General features: G+C 32.3%; 3 protein-coding genes across 5 annotated transcripts; 1 reads left to right on the top strand and 2 right to left on the bottom strand.

Moving 5' to 3' along the window:
* Positions 1–10,528, top strand: LOC101204649 (WD repeat-containing protein 13). 3 transcript variants are annotated; one of them, XM_031881163.1, is made up of 14 exons: positions 1–68; positions 186–366; positions 581–774; positions 1,176–1,285; positions 1,806–1,875; positions 5,030–5,162; positions 5,268–5,405; positions 6,542–6,681; positions 8,338–8,385; positions 8,920–9,030; positions 9,120–9,301; positions 9,383–9,504; positions 9,937–10,013; positions 10,100–10,528. In XM_031881163.1, exons 2-14 carry the CDS (start codon positions 330–332, stop codon positions 10,208–10,210), a joined length of 1,473 nt encoding a protein of 490 aa, XP_031737023.1. In that variant the 5' UTR covers positions 1–68; positions 186–329; the 3' UTR covers positions 10,211–10,528. The 3 variants fall into 3 exon arrangements, with proteins under 3 accessions (XP_031737023.1, XP_004150062.1, XP_011649251.1); XM_004150014.3 differs by lacking the exon at positions 1–68 and having other exon boundaries at positions 160–366; XM_011650949.2 differs by lacking the exon at positions 1–68 and having other exon boundaries at positions 160–366; positions 525–774.
* On the bottom strand, positions 10,497–16,948 carry LOC101207533 (beta-galactosidase 5). The gene is made up of 19 exons (XM_004150025.3): positions 16,695–16,948; positions 16,461–16,556; positions 15,994–16,106; positions 15,836–15,902; positions 15,169–15,261; positions 14,925–15,068; positions 14,623–14,711; positions 13,911–14,016; positions 13,745–13,832; positions 13,531–13,649; positions 13,122–13,286; positions 12,837–13,015; positions 12,656–12,765; positions 12,437–12,546; positions 12,155–12,265; positions 11,965–12,078; positions 11,628–11,830; positions 11,191–11,530; positions 10,497–11,068 (listed from the first exon to the last, which is right to left on the bottom strand). Exons 1-19 carry the CDS (start codon positions 16,869–16,871, stop codon positions 10,946–10,948), a joined length of 2,547 nt encoding a protein of 848 aa, XP_004150073.1. The 5' UTR covers positions 16,872–16,948; the 3' UTR covers positions 10,497–10,945.
* A 3,063-nt stretch (positions 16,949–20,011) lies between these two features.
* Positions 20,012–21,841, bottom strand: LOC101204888 (zinc finger CCHC domain-containing protein 10). The gene is made up of 2 exons (XM_011650947.2): positions 21,749–21,841; positions 20,012–21,210 (listed from the first exon to the last, which is right to left on the bottom strand). Exon 2 carries the CDS (start codon positions 21,190–21,192, stop codon positions 20,398–20,400), a length of 795 nt encoding a protein of 264 aa, XP_011649249.1. The 5' UTR covers positions 21,193–21,210; positions 21,749–21,841; the 3' UTR covers positions 20,012–20,397.
* Between the last annotated feature and the right edge of the window lie 504 nt (positions 21,842–22,345).

The following is a 22,345-nucleotide window of genomic DNA, read 5'->3' as shown; positions in this document are numbered from 1 at the left end:
AGACTTAGTTGGAGTGAATTTTTGGGTCGGAACCCATTACTATTACACCATTTTTTATCGTGAAAACGGTAATTTAACATTGATTTCTTTTGAGGTGGATTTTTATTGGATTGTATTGTATTTTTTATTTTTTCATTTTTTCAGATTATGAATTAGAAATTGGAAATTTTGGGTGTTATTGTCAGGTGCTTGGGAGACAGACAACGCTGTAACTGCAAATGGCTTGAACAAGTTCATCGGCTAAAGAGGTCCCGATGCTCCAATTCGATTTCTTTAACTGATTCACATTTCTGTTCGAATCTGAGGATTGTGCTTCCATTTTTGTTCAAATGGTCTCTGGAGTTACCACCGAGATTCGTTGTCAAGGTGATCGGTCTTGGGGATATTAATTTTTGCCATTTCATGTGCCAATGTATTCAATTCCTTGTTCTACTTTCTTTTTAATCACTGGTTTTAACATTTCTTTCAAAATTTCACGTGAAAATTTCTTTAATTATTTATTCATGTTTATTATCCGTCAACAGGGGAATCGACTAAACGCTAGTTGATTGATTTTAGATGAATTTTGTGACAATGGCAGAGCAACGGACTGAGGATGGTAGCTCAATGAAGGAAGGAGAAGAGGTGGAGAAGGAGAAATCGAAGAAGAATGTAGATCCAGAACTTCTCAGCTGCTTGCTTCAACCTATGAGTATTGGTGTTGATCCGGATTATATTGGGATTCGTCGTCTCTTGCTTTATCGGAAGGCTGAAGCCGCGATTTTCCGTCGTAAAGTATGCTTTCCTGTGCATTTGTTTCTATTTGATTGGGTTTTGAGTTAGATTGTGAAATTCGGATGTTAGGGAGCACAAATTAAGTAGATTTGGGAGGAATATGTAATATGAGTTATATTTGGGGTTTCTTGATTTTTTACTTATTCACCTGGGATCTAAGTTCTAAGGATCTTACTTATGTCAATCAAGAGGAAGACAAATCATAAAGGTTCAATTTCATAACATTATGAATCAGTTTAGGATTTCTATTTGGAAAGAAATTTTGTTAAATCGTTGCCTCCATTCTTTTCAGATGCACATAGTTTATTCACTTCATTAATTTCTGATGGTTCATTTCGTTTATGCATCAGTTCATGCCAGTAAGAATAACCTCAGGCTCTTTCTATTGTTGTTATCCATAGGACTGGAGGTGCAATGGAAAAGGTTATGTGGCATTCCGCAATTTCATACGCCGGCCAAGGAATTGGGAAAGCTCACGTTTACCAAGTCTTCAAAGCACCCCTGGAAACAGGTTGGTAAGGCCGAATAGATAACAATTTTGTTCATAGTTTTCTGTGTTTGACATGTATGCTTGGTTCTCCTAATTTCATTACTATAGTTTTCACCTTTCTTAAAGAAACATTTGAATTTGAATTAGTAGTCAAATTCCAAAATATAAACAAGCTCATAAAAACTTCTTTTTGCAATTTTCAAATATTTGCTTGATTTTTCAAAACGTGGGTAAAAAAATAGATGGCAGAACAATGAAACTCATAGGTAAATGTAGGCTTTGTAAGCTGCATTTTCATAAATTAAAAAAATAGCCCAAATGGTTATGCAGCGGACCTAAAATTTAATTCAAAGACTTAAGGTATCTATTTCATAATTTGATTCGTCTTCTCATGTCTCCCCTTTACCAGTTACAATTTGCTCTTTTATCTCAGTTGCAAGATATGATTTTGAATTGTAATGATGAAACCTCCTATTTAAGGTTACTTTTAATGTTAAATTCCACATGACTCTGACATCAAGTTTGTTGGTTCATGCATCAGTGGAAGATGGGTTCCTCCTCAAAGTCCACTCTCTCTCTTGCATGAGGTGGAGAGTTGGACTTCTAGCAAGGTATATATAAATTCTTTTATATATGTATATATTTAGACACAAACACACTGTGTCTGTGTGTGTTCTTATCTTTTTGAGGGTAAGAAATCACACTTTTTTTTATTATTTTTTTATTTTTAGGAATACTAACCTTGCACGAGATGAAAACTATCTAAAAGCTGAAATGTCTTGTTTATTTGAAGTTGTATGCATAGCTTAGTAGAGAGCATTTTATCTCTCATAGAAGACGGGACTACCCTTTCTATAATTTTAACTCAAGGGGATCCTTCCATGATTTTGGATCTTCTTATGCGTTTACAACACTTCCTTTTCCAGTTGGAGTTTGTTTTCCCTAAATTTAGGCCTCCATCTTTGGACTATTCTGGATCTGTTGAGTATCTTGTCTTGTAAATCTATCTTTGTCTGTTTGCTTGTTCAGCCTGATTCTTCCATCCTTTTTGCCAAGCTTTGGAAGGGAATTTCTTTTTAGAAGATTAGATTGATGTCCTGGTTTGCTGCATAGGAGAGGTCTTAATACTATAAATTTTATCTAGAGATCTTGATTTTTTGCTCTATACCTTTAATGTTGCACGTTTTGTGTAAAACTATGTTAACTTGGATCATATTTTATGGATATGTCATTTACTGCAAAAATTTGGGGTAGATTTTGTAAAAATTATCAGGTTAGTTTGGTCCTAGTAGAAATTGGTTTTCCACTTTTTTTTTTTTTTTTTGCATTTGAGGACAATTTAAAAAAAAAAAATCAATATCCATGCATATTCAGATCAATTTAATCTCAATTGATTTTATGAGATAATTGTCTAATGCAGCAATATTTGGTTATTAGAAAAACCCATAAGATTTCAACATCTTATGTAGGTAGATGGCCGTTTTCTATTATTGGTGATCAAGCATGAGATAGGGGACTCGTAGTTTTTGGTCCCAAATTCGTTCAAGGATTTCTCCTCTCCTTGGAATGATGAAATTTCTAAGAAAGTGAGACTTTTTTGCCTAATAAGGTTTGCGGTGAACACTCAAGACCATCCTCAGAGATATTCTTGTGTTGGGTCACAATGGCTTCTTTTCAGGCAATAAAAGAAGGCCTTGACTATTTGCTGTGGAATTTCAGGTTTGCTCCTCCTTTGGAATTAGTATTTTTAGGACTTTAGGGAAAATTTTGGCTTGCAACGAAGGCTGTTGTTCTATGATTTTCGAGGAGGTGCTCTTGGACTCTCTTTTTGCGTTCAAGGAAGAGTTGTGGCAGACTTGTCTTTTTTGTTATTTTTTGAGGTATTTGGCTTCAGAAAATAAGATGTTTAGAAGGGCTGAGAGATCTTGAAAGGAGCTTTGAGAATTGGTTAAGTTTAATTCTTCTCCGTTGGTTTCTGTTTATCAAATATTTTGTAGGTACCATCTTTTAAAAATTACATTGTGTTGAAGAAGTTGAAGTCCCACATTGAAAAATCCAAGGAGACTCATACTCCATATAAGATAGCTAGGTTACTCCTCTCATTGCCAATTGGTTTTGAGATGGAACCCCATACTATCAAATTTAACATGGTATCAAAGTCATATAGAGCTTGGCGAGTGGGATGACTATTTGAGGGGAGGTGGTAATTTATCGAGGGGAGGAGGATTGTAATGTGGAACTTGTTCGAGGGGGTTGTCATACCGTTGTGGGGGTTGTTGTCCTAACAAGTTCAAGTGAAGTAAAATTGATTGATTTCCACTTGTTGGACCTTTCAAATATTGCAAGTCCAATTGGTTTTGAGATGGAACCCCATACTATCAAATTTAACACATCGAATAAATGAAATGGGGGAAAAGTATCCAACACCCATAGGCGATTACAAGAAGAATCTCCAATAGGAGACTAAAAAGGATAAAATGAAAGGACTGAAAGGGTGCAATCAAAAGAGGAGAAAAGGTCCTTGAAAAGACGGTGATTGCATCTGTCTAAAAGAATGCACAGAGAAGATAATTACCATCTTGGTCTCATTCTTTTGGATTGGGCTCGATTTCTTCCAAGACCATTCTACTTGTGAGTCGAATTGGAGAATATTTAAGAATGTATACTTTAGAGGGGGTCTTGGGAGGAACACAGTTTATTTCATTGCTTCCCTTTTATCTGTTTTTGACTGATTCTTTTGTATTTATCCATTTAGGACCATCAGCAACTTGAGCATCATTAGGACCTAATCTTTCTTTAAGAAAAACTTGTGTTCTAAACTTGGATTTTTCTTAATGGAATCAACAATTTTCATTAAGAAAAAAATGAAAGGATACAGGGGCACACAAAAATACAGCCCACAAAAAAAAGGGGAACTCCCTTTACGAAAAGGTCCTCCGACTAAGTAAGATCACACCGATAGAATGAAAAGGGTATCGAATCAATGTCCATAGAGAAACATGAAAGCAAATGAGCCAACTATTATGTGGTGATGGAGGTGTGGAACAATTCTAATTTTCTTGGGATCTCTCAGGAGAAATCTCTATGATTTGGAGATGGAGGAATGAGCTTTTCTGTAATTGGTGTTTTCTCATTGTATTTTGGTAGACTTTGTCTCCTCATGCCTTTTGTTGGCCATTTCTTTTCTACTTTTATTTATTTTAATGAAAGTTGGGTTCTTATAAGAAAGAGAGATGCCAAAGCGAGCATATCGCTCAATTGGCATACAAGAGTCTTAGTAATTATGAGGTATGTGATTGAAATCCTCCTACTCCCAATTTTTACTTAAAAAAAAGAGAGAGATACAGAATAAATTTATAAAATTAAAAGAGAAGAAAATTCTGAATTAAATATGCATATGAGGGCACATGCAAGGCAGTGAGAGTTGTTACTTCAAAATCTTCTAGTTAGGCTGCAGTTAGATGAATGGTTATTTCAAAAAGAAAATTTTCGGTCCTCAGGTTTTGTTATATAGGATGCAGTTGTTATTTTTCCATGTTTCAAGCTCATGCAGAACTTCAATAATTTAAACAATTAAATTAAATTAACTTCTTTGAATGTTGAGCAAGAACCACGGTAAGTTTAAAACTGAGTGCAATTCTATGCATCTTGCTTGTTGGAATATATTAGGTTGTTTCCTATAAAATAAAAAGGAAAAGTAAAAAAAAATTGTGCATCTTGCTTTTGTTTCATCATAACTATGATCTATTGTTTTCTATGACTCAGGACTTGCAAAGTCACCGAAGATCAAGTTTTAGCTCAAGTGCAAGTGATAATAGTCAGCTGCAGACTCGTAGAGTTGAATTTGCATATTCTTTTGTAGGAATGCATTGTATATTTGATCAATGCAAAGCCGCTGGTAAACTTTCACTAAAGAAAAAATCTGAACCTATCATCTGATTGTTTCAAATTTCTTATCAACACGAAGTTGCTTACATAAGAAGACTAATTGTCAATTCTGCAGTCATGGTTGTGAAGTTTGGACACATGAGCTCTGATCTATTAGCATATGGGGCATCGGATGGGACCTTGACTGTATGCAATGTCTCTGAACCATCTTCATCTGTCAAGCAGTTGCTGGGCCATTCAAAAGACGTCACAGGTTGGATTGGCTGGTACTGTTTTTTTGTCTTTTACACTGTCTCTTCTCCTAATCACAACTTCAAGGATTGTTAAAAGCTAGGATGAGTGGAAACTTCTGTAGGTTCTCTCCAAAATCTTTCCCCAGGGTTCATTTATTTTGGTTTGTTCCTCTACGTGGTTCATTATTATTTATAGGCCCCTTCTTTTACTTCATTCGTTTAGTTAAAGCTGGTTTCTTATAAACTAATGCTTAGATGCAAGCGCAAGAGGATGTTTATGTTTTCTTGTTATTCATGAATTCTGCCACTGTTTTAGTTGTGAATGTTCATGCATCAGTCCCTTAATGATGTTGATGAATCTCATTCTTCACGAATTTTTTTATAAACTTGCATATTGTAGAGATAAATGCTTTATCTCATGCGTGTGCAGCAGATATGCACATAGTGATGCGTTGGAAACGAGTTTTATCAATTTGTAAGGAGGTGACTTTTCTTTGACTTTTGAGGAAAAAGAGTAAAGAAGTCAATCTACATTATAAGCCAAAACACTAGAATAATGATCTTCCAAACAAGTACCCTACTCTGTTTGCATCAGTTAAAGGGGGCTGGAGGTTGAAATTTGCAAAAGCCAGCCATAAAAGATATGCCAAACACCTTCACTTGTAATTATCTTTAACTGAACTATCTAGTTGTTTGTGCATACATGTTTTAAGTGCCTATAGATTGCTGATCAGCGTGTTTGGCAGAAAAGCATTTGTAGTTAATATAAAAAAGTTTGAAAACCAGTCGAGTCTAGCAGTGGATTAAATAATTAATGAAAACTTATTCAAATACATTCCCTTGGATATTGCATATTGTCGTTGCTTCTTTTGGATTGGAAAATTCTTTCCTGTGGTTAGTTATGGGATCCCTTTTGCAAGTTTCTTTCTCTTCCTTTTTTTAGTGCCTTGTACAGTTTTTTGCTGAGAACCAATAAAAGCTTAGTTTCTTACAAACAAAAAATCTAAATTCCTAGTTATCAGAAATAGCTTTAAGAGTTTTTCAATACAAGCATCAGATCTGATATGTTTCACTATAACAGTGGATTAAGAAAAGGTAGCATTTTATTCTTGTCCAGTTCCAAAAGTAAAATACTAACATACTGGTTTTTCTTCAGACTTCGATTTTTCGTCGAATAATCAGTACATTGCATCATCATCCATGGACAAAACCGTTAGAGTATGGGAGATATCAAAAGGACTTTGCATTAGAGTAATCTATGGAGTATCTTCGCAGTTGTGTATACGTTTTCATCCGGTAAGTGAAACGATAAGTCTTTCTTTCTTCTGAGAATAAGATGGTTAACCTTTGAAGTCTTTTCTTTTCCATTCATTACAATTAGGTGAGACCAACTAGTCTTCAGATCTTTTTGTGATATGTTAAGAGGCTAATTAAAACTTAGGGTGAATTGGTACTAACTTAAAATCCAATCTGGTAAAATCCTAGGTACATTTAATTTTTATGTCCAGATACTTGGTTACAGTTTTTAGAAAAGGCATCCTACATTCCTACCCAAAAACATAAGTTGAAGCCTATAGTTTAACACTTTCTCATGCTTGTTTGCTTGGAAACAATGTAAAAGACCCACAACAAGAGGAAATCATTTTAGTTGGGGAGGAAATGACATTACAATAATTTAAACATATGATTTCCAGCTTTGATACCATTGTTAAATCACTAATTAACCCAAAAGTTTAAATTGATGAGTTATGTTTAATTTAATTATATCAATCTATTGAAAGCGATAAACCAACGAAAACACCGAATTACGTGGAAACCTGAGTACTAGGAGAAAAACCACGATTTTACTTTTGTTATTATTTTCTGATAATTACAAAAGGTACAAGAGGTGGAATAAATAGAATAATACAGTGAGATAAAAATTAAAGAAATTTAGGGCAAATCTCCCTATGGATAACCCCACAAACTCTAACACAATTAATTGATTGACCACAAGTTAAACGTACGATATCATTGGAAGACATAGAGATGCCTTAACCACTAAGTTACGGTCATGTGGGTTTTTGTTTCCTTAAAAGAAAAAAAGAGAAAAGAAACAAGAAAGAACTTTTCACTATAGATGAAAATATTGGAAAATAAATGCTCAAGCTGGCTATTAGTATTTTTACGTTTGCCCATCTCTATTTGAGGTTCCTTCAAAACCTGCTTTGGTTCTCACTTTTGTGGGGGGAGAAAATTGTTTGTTGAGTGGGTAAGTTATTAGCAACCTTAGAAAGAAGCTTTTTCATACAAGGCCTTTAAAACCAAAGTCGATAGGTTTAATTTTAATTAAGCTAACGTAAGTTATTAGGTTTAATTAATTTCCAACTCTATTAAAGTTGAAAATTACAATTGTGCCCAAATTTTAACTTGAAGTAAAAGATGAAGTTACTACTAAACTAATTAAAAAAATTGAATAACAAATACAAAGGAATTTACAAGAAATACCCCAGCTTACCTACGTCACAGACATCATGTACATGCAATGTTGCAACTTCTATATATTCACCCTTTGTGGTATTTTTGCTGATCCAATCAAAGCAGGTAAATGCCATTCAGGCGGAATCCAAGATTTTTTTGTTGGAAGCAATAGATAGTCTCTTGAGATTGTTTATTCAAGTTATCTTTAGCTCCTAAATTGAGTTCATTGGGAATGAGATTTGTAGATATTCTCTTTGTTGTTGATATAAATTGAGAGACCTTTTTGAGGTATTCATAACTTGAGCAAGTAGGATGATCTCTCATCTTTCTTATGATATTTCTTTTCTGGATGTTTATGTTTCATTATGTCTAGCACCCAACTATATATACATAGATATGAGTATGTATCCATGCATAGCCATATATTATAATATTGTGAAAATATAATTGAACAATTTTTTTCCTTTTTTTTTTTTCATTCTCATGGTGTAGGTAAATAATAACTTCCTCTCAGTTGGCAATGCAAATAAGGAAATCACGGTAAGCATGATGTAAATACTTTTACAGCCACTTTTGAAAGGAAAATTGACGGTATTTTTTATGAACGCATTGTCCTGAAAATATAAATTAATTGAAAGCTGTAGCTCTCAGCAATGACTGTTAAAAAATGTAATTAAATTGAAAATTAAGATTTCTCTCTCTCTCTCTCTCTCTCTCTCTCCTTTTAGTTTCAGATTATAATTTTGTTGGAAATTGAACTCTCTAACAAATGCACATAGATTAGACATAATCAATGAGATTCATGGGCGTGAATGCAAAGAGGATCATTCTCTATTTTGTTGTTGTGATTGCCCTGGGAGTGAAATATAATTGTAATTTAAATTTTATGACATGTTTCATCCATTTAAATTTCTTTTGACACCTAATTCTTTATTCTTGAAATTGTCTATTCTTTCTATCTTGGACCTGACTTACGAAAACGTGCTACAGAGTTTCTCTTCACCAGAATGTGCTCATTTCTGATAGTTGTATCTTTTCCAAGATATGTCCTGCTGATTTCCATGAATATTTTAGGTGTTTAATTTCAGCACGGGGAGGATTGTGACAAAATTAGTTCTTGATAGTGAGGTTACCTCCATGGATCATGATCACACTGGTCAGCTCCTTTTCTGTGGGGACGCAAATGTATGTCTTCGGCGCAATTACACTGAACTTTCTTCTCTGAAAACCGAACTTTCATTTTCTAAGATTGACCATTGAGATTGCATGTATAGGGGTATGTTTACTCTGTGAGCATGAACTCTCATACAGGAGCATTAACCCGTACTCACCGCCAGTGGTGTAGTAGTCGGCGAAAATCTCCCGTATCCACTGTACAATATCGAAGCTTCTCTCTGCTGGCCAGGAGCCCTGTATTGCTAACTTGCACTCAAGATGGAAACTTGTCTTTCTTCAGGTTCTTTCGATATAAATTGGCTCTCATTTTATTCTTTTGTTTCTCATTGACTACTTATAAGGTTTTCTGTTGATGCTCTAGTATTGCTTTGGAAGTTCAAGGATATTTGACCCTCCGCTGCTCACTCAAATTAGCTCCAAGGATACATAGCATCCGTGCTTCATTCTGCCCCCTACTTTCGCTTGAAAAAGGAGAGTACATTGGTAAGGACTGTTTATTAATCATGAATATTTAGGCTATATTTGCTAACTATTTCGTTTTTACTTTTCCATTTTTGAAAATTCAAGTTTATAAACACCACTTTCATCTTTTCTTTTCTTTTTTTGTCTAGAGTCTGCATTTTAGGAGTGTTTTTAAAATCAATTCAAATATCAGGAAGAAAAAAAAGTAGCTTTAAAAAACCTGTTATTGTTTCTAGAAATTGGTTACAAATTCAAAGACTTAGGAAATATGAAAACCATAACTAAGAAATTGTGAGGAAACAAGCATAATTTTCATTTACAAAAACTAAAACAAAAAACTAAATGGTTACCAATTGGGCCTTTAGAATTGTAGGCTTTGGATAGAATTCTAATGTTCTTTGTTCGTTCAACAATGTCATTGATTACATGTTTGGATTTTGTTATGAATTGAAGTTGCAGGAAGTGAGGATTCAAATGTCTACTTCTATGATTTAACACGACCTAAACATACTTGTGTCAACAAGCTACAGGTTCACATTTTCTTCATATGTTCTCTCCAAAATAAAACTACTTCACTGACAGTTATCGATTAACCAGCACACATGTGATTTTGCAGGGCCACCGGTTTCCAGTTATCGGGGTTGCCTGGAACCATGGGGAGAACCTTTTGGCTTCATCAGATTTTTATGGGACGGTAATTGTATGGAAGAGATCAAAGACGAGTTAGAATGATACATGCGTGAATAGATTTTCTAAATGGCTCTGTTGTACATCATTCTTCCCTTTTGTGCTCCATAATTTTGCTACTCTTTAATCAACTACAGATTTTCACCATATCTCAGCAAAAGTGTTTTGTTCCTTTTTAGCCTAATTAATTCTAGAAAAGAAAGGAGTGATCATATTATGATTATACCTCTGTAATTAAAGTGTAACAAAATGTCATCTAGTTGAAGTTTTGGAGTGACTGGTGCTTATACAAATGCTCAACTCTTGATGGAATTGTGAATGAGATAGAACAGAAATGAAAATTAATTGAATAAAAAAACCAGTGGAAGTCTGAAATAGACTTTCCAATGTAGTAGTGTATTTGCTACTAATATCAATTTCAAGAAGCAATTGATTGAAATGGAAAGTTTCAGATGAGTTTAACTATGAACTGTCACTGCTTCATGAAATCAACTGGACAGACTCTTGGTAATTAAGAAAATAGAGGCAGAGTTTTTATTCATATATACCATGCGATAAAGTTTATCGCTAGAAAGAGAAAAAAAATGAGAACTCCTAGAAACTCTAAACCTTCTTCTAGCATCTTCAGCCACCAAATAAAAGAGCTTGCGCTATTGTGTTGATATCTCTGCCCACTGGTAGTCTATCAACCTACATCTCCTAGAAACTAAGTAAAATAAATCTCTACCTTGTTTGATATGTACTAATAGCCATGGATCTATCTAATTTATCAGTTCTATGTAGCTACCGGTTGGCAGACAACTTCAGCAGATAGTTTTTTCCTTAAATTTGGACATGGATCTTCTCCAAAAATGCTGGTTGGTATGGTCGCCAAGCATCTCTGTCGACCAACGCATAGCTGGAAAGGACAGAGTAAAAAGTTAGGAACATGGTATTGCATTTTGAACTTTTTATTTTTCCCTTTACACATCAAATAATTTTTTTGCAAATGTTAGTTAAATGTGGTGTAAATTCACATACCTTCTGCAACACATAATCTGATTTTGGAGAATGACAGGTCCCCTGCTTATGACTTCCACAAGCTCCACTTGGAGTTCCAAAGCTTGCAAATTTGATAGCTGAAATGAACTGCCCAGCTGCACAATGCAGGTTAATCTTAAGCACATTTTGCTCATTCAATTCTCCATTGTTTTGATGCATGTGCACATTCTTGATAACGGGTCGATACTGAGATGCCTCCGTACAAATACTTGTAACTGATCTCTTTACAAGACTAATTCTTGAAGGATTCCCACCAACCTCCTCAAAAACCACAATCAGATTTTTTGTTGGCATCAACCAAGATCGAGGAACATGGTACCTAAAACGCCAAAATATCAAATGAAATCAAAAAATTAAATGCAGAGTTTAGTGATAATCCAATGTCCATTGTCAGAGGGTAGATGTAAAGAACTTGCCATTGTTGAGTCGGTTGACCACAGCCAAATTGGCATTTCCTTGGGCGGTATGTACCCGAGTAACTACAATCAGTGCAGTTTCCATTGGCAGTGATAGTCCAGTATCTTCCGACATTCTGCCCGTTTATCCACACTTGACCCTTCTGCATACTACCCATGTCTAGAGCCAAAGGTTCATCTCCTTCTGGTGCATCAAAATAAGCCTGCAAGTTGAAAATGTAGTTTCAACAATGATCCTCAATGTTCTCCAATCTGAACTATGTCGAGACTTTTAGACTTTTTACAAGAATGGAGTATTCTGGTTCTTGAGAACCATCTTAGTCAAGCAGGAATGTACCTTATACCAAGTAAGTGGTTGCGCATTTTCTTGCTTCAATGAATCCTTCGCCCAATCAACTGCTTGAACTGAGCTCGGAGAACCCAGGTTCATATTTTCTCCTTTCAGACCAACCTGTTGAAGGGGGAAAATATTAGGAAACTAGTGGAGTGCAAGAAAAAGGCTAAGAATTTTGGTTGTATTTTCAGACCTTATATGACCATTTCTGTCTAGATAAGTCCATTTTTCCTTTGTCCAATCCATGAATAGCCACTGGTCCAAGCACTCCCATTTCTCTCTCCTCATAATGGGGGCCATTGTTCTTCATCCACCAAAAAGGAAAAGAAAAATCAAACTAAGACCAACTTGAGTTGTGAAGAATTGGTTCAGATTAAGATTTTCTTATTCTTAGCTTTCGTGGGTTTAGAGTTACATTAATAAGACAAACTTTTTATCAGAGTATGGAAATGGTAAATAAGGGCTGGAAACTAACTGGCAATCCTCCAGCAATGCTTAGCAGAGAAACTTTGTTCACTCCAGCTTGCAAGTTGATTCTTCCAGTGAACGTAAATTTACTGTTGTCATGAGTTCCAAAGCTCGACCCTACCATTAAGTAAACATATTACCTACTTGGAAGCAGGTCGACTAATCTCGAAAAAGCCATACACAAATGCATAGCTGCTAGGGACAAAGGAATTCAATGATTACTTACCTGCTAGCTTTCCATTAATGAATACATGCATACCATGACCTTTTGATGTTGCAGTGAGGGTAGGAAACTTCCCTCCACGGAGATAGGATTCGTTTGGATCTACATTAACACTGGAAAATTCCATGGAATAAATGCGAGTTCTTAATTCCACGTTAATCTTAGTATTAAGGCACTGTATTACCTGGTCGTGTACCAAAGATAATCGCTGTTGTCTTTAGTGATAGTTAGTTGCTCCAAAAGACCATCATATGACATGGATGAATCTTCTTCAATTGAAGATATGTTTTCATTATAAGTCTCCCATGAAAACGATTCAACTTTTGTTGGCAAAAACGACAGCTGATTTGTTTGAACTTGAACCTAGAACACGAAATTCAGAATTTGTCGTACGCAGATTACTTCATAAGATTCTACAATGAAACAACTTGGATTCTCTTGCTTCAAACCATGACTCTATTTTACTTACTTGGGCAGTATTATATATGACACTTTTGCAATCAGGAAGAATGCTGATGGACCAAGGAGGAAGTGTGTAATGTCTGCCATTGAAAGTCACCCTGGCGGTGTTATTCGAATGATAGTTTGATAGAAAAGCAGCACAATCTCCTGAGCTAGAAGAGAATACCTTAGCCTGAATCATTTTAAGATCTAGTTAATATAACATCACAATATCAACAAATATAGCACAACACAAAAGAATTTGTAAATATAGCAAAATTTAGATCTAAGACAAAGTTCATCGTTAATAAATTTTGCTATGTTTTCAATTCTTTAAAAATATTGCTATACATTTAATTATTAGCCCTAAAAGTGATATCCATTGCAATCACCTATAAACTTGGGTATAAAATGAGGTTTACTTATTGATAACGAACCTTTTGGTAAGTTGCCAAGGTATAGTCATGAGGTTCACCAGTAAGCAAAGCTTTTTCACATAACTTAACGGCATCATGGAGTCGTTTCAAGTGACCAAACTTCGGTTGCCTGATCAAACCTAGAATGTAATCAAGGTAACAATTGAGTTACATCTCTACATAATTGGATGATAGAAAATTTGAAAAGACTATTACATCTCCATATTGCTCTCACCATATTCATCAATTGGAGCATCGTAATCATAGCTAGTGGTAATGAAAGGACCCCCAGCAGTTCTTCCAAAGTTAGTTCCACCATGATACTAGAAGGAAACATATAGAACAAATGAGAATTTTATCACTAAAGTTTACATTGAAATCTCAAATTGTTAGTGGCTGACCATATAATAATTGACTAAGGAGCCTCCTTTTTGTATGAACCTTGCAACTCCAAATGCCAAATCTTCAACTGGCCTTTTGTGATTTGGGCCACCAAAATTATTAAACCTAATTGTAAAAGTATATTAACAAATAAGCTTTGTTAATTATGCCTGAAGTATAAAAGAATATATGTGTGCGTTTATGTTTGTAGATGTCATTAATTAGTGTTCATTCTTTCAAATGCTTGCTTACAGAAAATAATAATATATTAAATACTACTTTGGTAGTATGTTCTTCATTTGATTGATTTTGTTCTTTATACTTTCACAAGGTTCCTTTTAAGAATGAAACTATTTTAATTTCTTCCTTTTCATTTTTGAAGGACTAAAATAAAAATAATTAGATTAAAGTATAACAAATATCCTATGAACATTTCTTTGTTTAAAAAAAACCTCTATATTTTCAAATGTTGAAGTATTGCCTCTAAACTCTAGTTATCTTTAACCTAAATTCTTTAATATATCAAACAAAAATTAGTGTGACCTAACCCATGTGGTGATTCAAATTGTCGTCCCATGTCTAAGGATATTTTTGAGATGTTAATTAGATATTTTTGAAACAATTGAAAAAGTTCAAACAGAGTTTTTTTATAATTTAACCTAAAAAATATATGATCCAAACCCTAAAATAGCATTTAAACCTAATAAAAACAACAATTTCTAAATAACTTACCATGCAGTCCAAGCCTCAGTCCAAAAATTGGGTTTGTAAGGCTTGTTTGGTGAGAAATAGTCACAATAAAATCCATTGCATGTGTTGATCTAAACAAAAGTTTTAGAAAGAAACATATCAAAATAATGATAAAAAAAATTATAAATATTTTCTAAAAAATATTGGCACAATGAATCAAGAGTGCTACATCTAAAGCTAACACTTATTTCTAAAAAAGTTAGAATATTCTATAAAAAAAGAAGTGAAAATAATTTGCCAATTATATAATAGATAATACATCTAAATAATTTTGTAGTACTAACCATAGGATCGGGAGCATCGTCTTGCTTGCACATTACCCAAGGCACACCCGTATCCATTTGAACAGCCATTTTTGCAGCCCAATTCATGTAAGCAAATCCAGCTTCTCCAAATACCTTGTCTTCTGTCTCATATTCATTCTCAATCTGTAAAATCATTTGTTCCTCTTTAAACACCAAAACTGTTTGGAAATATATATATACATATATATATAAGAAAAACTTGTAAATAAATTATGTGATGTACCTGAGAAAGAATTATAGGGCCGCCTTGAGATTGGAAAAGTCGTTCATCCTTCATCATTTGTACAATTTTTTTGGTGAATTTTGCCATTGCTAACTGCACCCATAAGTATACCATCATTTGTCATCTTATGTTATTCAGAACATAATAAACAAACCCCATTATTCTATTATATTTTCTTCATTTTCTACTTTTGAATTTGTATTTTTTCCCCCAAAAAAGTATTCTTTTTTTTTTTTTTGGCAAAGTTAAAAATGTGTTTATATATTTAAAAGGTAAAAGTATTTTAAAAATAATAGCTACTAAAGTTAAACAGCAAAAAGAAAAAAAAAAAAAACATGCTTATTATTATTCAAAATACAATAAATTTTACATATAAATTTGTGGTGGTGAACATTTAATCTCAATTCAATTTGAGTAAAGATTGATATATTTTTTCAATTATTAATCCTTATCTAAGTCAGAAGTGGAATTACTAAAAAAAAATGATTCTCTTGTTTCATTTTTTTAATTGGTTTTTTTAAAAAAAAATTGTTCACATAAATATGATACTCCAAAAACCAATAGGAGCATTTATTCACCAGAAAATGCAAATAAAAATGAAGAAATATTATAAGAAAAGTAGAAATTTAAAAATATTCTAAAAAGAGTTGGAAGAAGAAATTAAAACCTTGAAGGGCTCATTGTCAGTTCTAAAGCTAATCCCAGGCACAAACTTCAGCCAAGCTGGAAATCCCCTAAAATAAATCAACCAAATATTTTTATTAATTACACATAAAATTAAATTAATGAACTAATAAATAAAATAAAAAATAAAAAAAGGATTACCCAAAATTCCATTCTCCACAAATATAAGGTCCAATACGAAGATGAACATAAAGTCCTGCCTTCTCCACTAATTTGATGAATTTCACCAAATCATTCCTCCCCTCAAAATCATACTGAATCAAATAACGTTAAAATTCATTATATCATCCAAATTTTACCATTTGGTTTTTTAATTTTCAAAAACTTATTTGTTTTCTTAAAACTAACAAAGAATCATCATCTTCCATTATCAAATATAAAAACATCAACTTATTTGTTTTCTTAAAACTGACCGAGAAACCAAATGTTTATATACACAATGTGCAGTAAACTTTTTTTTCCTTTTAATGAATTTTTTCTTGTCACGAGTAAATAATTTGGTTTGTTTGTTATAAATTTTTGTTTTCAAATTTTAAAATTCAAAGGCTAAAGAAAACGAAATAGATATCAAACAAACAAAATGTGATGATAAGAGAGTGGAGAATTACGATTCCGGGCGAAGGTTCATGAAGATTCCAAAAGACATAAGTATCAACAACATCTAATCCTCCCATTTTCGCCTTCTCAATCAAACTTTCCCACATCTGCATTTTATCAAATTAAAAATAAAAAGGACAATCAATCCAACATGAACATCAAACAAAACAGAGCAGCTTTTAAAAAATCGGATTATGAACAAAAGAAAAAAAAAAGGTTAAGAAATTTAAGAATGAAAGACGAACATCAGGGACACTTCTGGGGTAATGAATGGAGCCAGAAAAAAGGATTTTGCGTTGGCCATTGATGATGAGAGCTTTCCCATCGTAAGTTACATTTTCACAGTTTGTTAACTGAAAATGCAGAGACCAACAGAGGAAGAAGAAGACGACGAAGCACACCGAATTTCTCAAATTTCTCATTTTCTTTTAGAGAGAAAAAATGGGGAAATGGAAAGAGTCTTTGTGTTGAAGACTGAACTGAAGATCAGTTAGGAAATATTTGTTTTGTTTTATTGGAAATATATATATAGATTTTCTTTTTAAAATTTTTGAAGTGATGAGATATATTAAAAGTTTTTTTTGTTAGTATTTGAGATTTTTTTAATATTTTTTTGTTTTATTGAAAATATATTTTTTTAAAAAAAACTGTTGAGATATTAAATGATTTTGTTAGTATTGGAGAATTTTGAATGTTTGTTTGTTTTATTGAAAATATAATAAAGGATGAAATATTTAAAGATTGGTTGGTTTTATTGAAAATATATTTATATTAAAATATTTTATTAATATTGAATATTAAAAGATTGTGTTTAGTTTAGGAAATTTGGAGTAAAATTTAAATATTTGTGAATTACTTTTATTAAGTAAAATTTATTTGAAGATAATTAAAATGGATAGATGGTTAGTTAAGAGTTAATAAATCAAAGTTAGTTAAGATATATTGAAAAGTTGTTTAGATTAAAAATTTGTTTTGAGAAGATTTTAATTTTAATTGAGTTTAATCCTTTTTTAAAATATATTTAATTGGGTATTATAACAAACATTAGATTTTGAAGTTATTTTTATATTGTGATTATTTGATTAATTTATGGTGTGATCTTTTTAAAAAATAATGTATTAGATAAATTGCCTTTTAGGTAAATTATAGAATAAGGAGAGAATTTATGGTGACAGAAAAATCATGTGATTTCAAATATATAATATAATAATTTTATCTTTTTTTTTCATTATAATTTATTACTTGTGAATCATTAACATTTGTTTTTACAAAATTTCCCTCTAATTCTTAAAGATTTCTTAGTTAAGTTTAATAGTAAAACATTTGTATTTATAAAATGATAATGATTTTATTATAAAACTCTGTAATTTGAATTTATACTATGAATAAAGAAATTTATCAATTTAAAAAATTATTATTTTAAATTTTTTGTTGCATAATTAGACAGGAAGTATTATAATTAATAATGAAATTTTTAATAAAATAAACCCTTTAATTGTAAATGGGAATACAAAATAACTTTATTTTAATTATAAGATTAAAGTTATTTTTATTTAAAATGTTGATTATTATTGAATTTATTACTTTAATATAACTTTTAAACTTTACATAACATGGTAAGCCAGTTCAAAGTTATATGAAATGCTTTTTAGTCATACTTCAAACAAACTAATAATAATAATTTGTATACATAATAAATAATTACTATGATTATTAAGATTTATATATTATAAAAAAGGTTATATTTGGATGAATTTTAAATATAACCAAAATTTAAAACCGTTTACAAAATATAATTTAAAAAAATTAAAACTAGGGATAGATTTTGCTATATTAAATTTCAATTAATTTTTGCTATTCATAAAATCTCTCAATATAATTTTGTTTGTGGTTAATATTATAATATTAAAATTATTGGTGTAATTTGAACAATATTGACATGTTATTTTAGTTTCAATTTCTTGATTTTTAAAGAAAATATAAAAAATGTAATTTTTTTTATTTTTTTTGAAAGCATGGATCACCATCCATCAATTTCTAAAATAGGAAAAAATTAAAGTCAGGTTCTCATTTTCAATCCTTGGTTTTTTAGGGAGGAATAATTCTACAATTTTGTAGTATGACAAATATAGGTACGTAAATATATGGGACAATGGCCAGACTTCTTTGAATTCTGTCTCATTTTCACATTCAAAAATAGAAAAATAATAATTTGTTTATTAATTAATCAAATGTTATTATCAAAGTTTGTTTTAATTTTATTTTTTAATTTTGAAGTAAAAATGATTTGATCCTCCTCGTTGTCTTAATTCAACTAATTAAAATATATACTTCGAATAAGAGGATAGGACAGAATAGAAAAAGCCTATATCGTCCCCTACATGCTAAAGAGATAATACATATAACAAGATACAAAATACCTTTTAAATTTGTTCCTTCGTGTCATATATATATATATATTACCCTTTTTGAAATGGGACAACCTATAGATGATTGAATGTTTTCTTGGTTTTTGAATGTTTTCTTGGGTTTGAGCTCAAGAAGATATTTGAAAGGTCCTTAGTACAAAATGGGTCACAAGAATATGCAAGAATTGGAGAAAAAGAACACATGCAATAAACCTACAAAAAGAAATTGTAAAAACTATAAGCAATAAAAGGAAGTAGGATGGGACTCAAAAAGTTTTGATAAGCTATTATGAATCAAAAGCATGTAACAAGAGAATAATTTGCAAAGAAAATTTATACTAATTCCAACTTCAAGAATCAACGTGTAAACAAGTTTTTTTACTCAAGAATAGAAATGATAAAGTCTGAAGCTACCACCTTTTTCAATTGCAGACATGTCTTCTTGACCCAAGAATTAATTGTCCAATTTCAATTGCAGACATGTCTTCTTGACCCAAGAATTAATTGTCCAATTTATTGATGAATATGCAAGAAACATATCATCAAACTAGATAAGATTATTATTATTGTGGTTCCAACATTGCACCTTCCACAATATAATCAACAAAGATTGTCACAAAACCGTGTTTTAGGGAAAGAAGCTAAACAAGGAATCTCTAATTCCTTGAGGTGTATTGCACAACTATAATTAAGGTTTTAGTTCTAAAATCATAGAATAGCTAATCTTATTTTTTTAAGAATAATTAAACATTCTCCTAGAAAGTTAAACAATTTAAGAAAATTGTTCTCAAACACTCGATCATCTATTGTCATCTCTACGTTTGTCTCTATTTTAAAATTGCAATTGTTCCTATATATAATAATGCTGGTAAATGAGAAGAGAGAAAAATTTGTAAGTGCAAATTAGATTGCGATAGGAAGCTTTTGTAGATATGTTTCTAGGTAATAGGTATTTAGCTTTTTCATACAAGAGTAAGAGTTCCTCTAATCCCAGAAAGTCTTGGAGGGGAGAGAAAAACCACACTGAACTTAATCTGCTAAACTCTATGCTCAGGTCAATTTGAGTGAACAACATCATTGCATATAGAAGATAGAGGAAATGAATTCAATCCATACCCATATAAATCCACATTTGAATTGAGGGCTAAGTCCAATTTGAAATCCCTATTCCATTTTCTTCCAACAGTTTGTAATCTAACTATCTTTCTCATGTATTACAATCACATTTCAACACCAATCTTTAGAACTGCACTCCTGAAATTGGGTGCGACATCGACAAATAAACATTAACCAAAATTTATTCAAGAACCAACATATGTAAACATAACAGTTATAGAAAGTAAAGCATAAACAACAATTTATACATTCATAAGAGCTAAGAAGAGAACAAAGGAAGGGAAGTAGTTGCTAAAATCAAAAATGAAACCCCAAACTTCAGATCTTCCCAAACAAGAAACTGAATGAAACTCAAATCTCTAAACTGACTACAATTGCCATGATTTATCGACAATTCTAATCCGCTTCACTCGATCCCCCTTAACTAGCGTTTTCTGCTGTGTCGTCGGCTCTTCCTCCTACTACGTTCATTATCAGAATCAGATTCTGATTCGGACCTTGAGTCTGAATCAGAAGAATCAGAAGATGAACTGTACCTCCTCTTTCTTCTCCCCCTCTTCTGCTTCTTTCTCCTTCTTCGACTCCTTTCACTCTCTGATTCGGATGAAGAACTGTAATCTGAACTGCTTTCTTCAGAAGAATCGTCAGATTCAGTAACTGAGGAGGACCCACTATCAGTCTCAAACACAGAGGCCTCACTGTCGCTATTGGATTTTGCATTGGACCGATGCTTTCTTTTACTTTTCTTCTTCGAATGCTTCTTGGGCTTCTTCTCCTCACCAGGATCTGGGTTGTCCAACTCCAATGAGACTTCCATCTTCATCCTCAGCTTTGGATTTTTTAGTTGTTGAGTTCGAGATGGACGAGATATGTAAACTCGTTCGTTTTTGCATTCGTAGGTCCAGTGTCCCATCTGATAACATTTCTGGCATTGTGCAGCAGCTCCACCAGCACCAGACATAGAGCCCTTAATGTCTTTTCTTTCACCTAATCTTACTGCCTTTTCAGTACTCATCAAATACATCTGCCTCTTTGCTTCCCTTTTCTCCTGCCATCTGCTAGGCCCTTCTTCCTTCTGCCCATAAGCATTAACATTCCGAGCAGCAGCCGCAGCAGCACGTTCGGCCTGGGCACGACTAAGACCTTTTGCAGCACTAAGAGCGGCAGCCTTAATCCTTTCAGCAGCAGCTTGCGACTTCTCTTCCTTCTTACTAGACATGGTTTGTTTTTTCAATATCTGAATCCAAACACACGACGAGCAATCAGAAACTTTAGAATAGGATCGCGATGAATTACCAAAATTAAGAGCAAACAGACATAACGAGAAAAACGAAACAAGAAGTATCAGGTTTCCTTCTTACAAATCATTCTAAGACTTCCAAATCTAAATATAAATAAATACCCGGGTGGAAGATAAATTGGAAGAATAAGACCATAAGAAAAAATCCCTAGATTACGAGCAGATAAATCGTACAAAAAGTAAAGAACACAAAAAAAACCAAGAAAAGAGCAAAGAACAATTAATTTAGGGTTTCCAATAGTTACAGTAGGAGGGAGGGAATTAGAATAAAATCAGAGAAAAGTATAGCTTAAAACAACATAATCACAACAAAAATCTAATGTTTCTTATTAACAAATCGTAACTGGAGTAGAACACCGATCTGGTTCGTAAGGAAAAAGGTAAAATCCGAAAGATCGAGTGTAATTAGGCAATGTTTGGAGCTATCAAAGCTTGAAAATCCATCGAAAGTAGAGAAATCGTAGTGGGTACATACCTTCCTTAGGGTTTGAAGATTTAGCAAAATCCAGTTCGTACAAAATCTCGAATGGAATGAGAAATATGGAGGACGGACAGTAGACGGGGCTTTTATAAGAACCCGAATTCGGTCGGGTCGGGTCACTATGATTTTTCTTTAAAAAATTATATATAAAAAAAGAAAATAGATAGTTCACTTTACATTAATTTATTTTTAAATTGAAAAAATCGAAAATAGAAAGTTGATAGATGAAAATTTTATTTTTAAATTAACAAATTAGCAAAAACTGACAAATTTGTAAAAAGTATTTTAAATAATGACAAATAAGTATATTAATATTTATCATCGATAGAATCTGAAAATGTCGTTATATTGTTAAATATTTTATCAAATTTGTTTTTTTACTATTTTTATTTTTTATAAATTTAAAATAGTTACTAAGTACAACAAAAAACGTAAATTAGACTCGTATTGTTTTTTTTTTAAATAGTAATCAATAACACAACATGGCTATTAATATAAAAATACAATATTTTAAATATTGGATAATTAAGTTAATTTATTGGCTATTAATATAAAAATACAATATTTTAAATATTGGATAATTAAGTTAAT

The sequence above is a fragment of the Cucumis sativus genome, chromosome 2, assembly GCF_000004075.3.
Source record: "Cucumis sativus cultivar 9930 chromosome 2, Cucumber_9930_V3, whole genome shotgun sequence".
Classification (NCBI taxonomy): domain Eukaryota; kingdom Viridiplantae; phylum Streptophyta; class Magnoliopsida; order Cucurbitales; family Cucurbitaceae; genus Cucumis; species Cucumis sativus.
The sequence above is the reverse complement of the archived record's forward strand: the minus strand, read 5'-3'. Positions and strand labels throughout refer to the sequence as shown.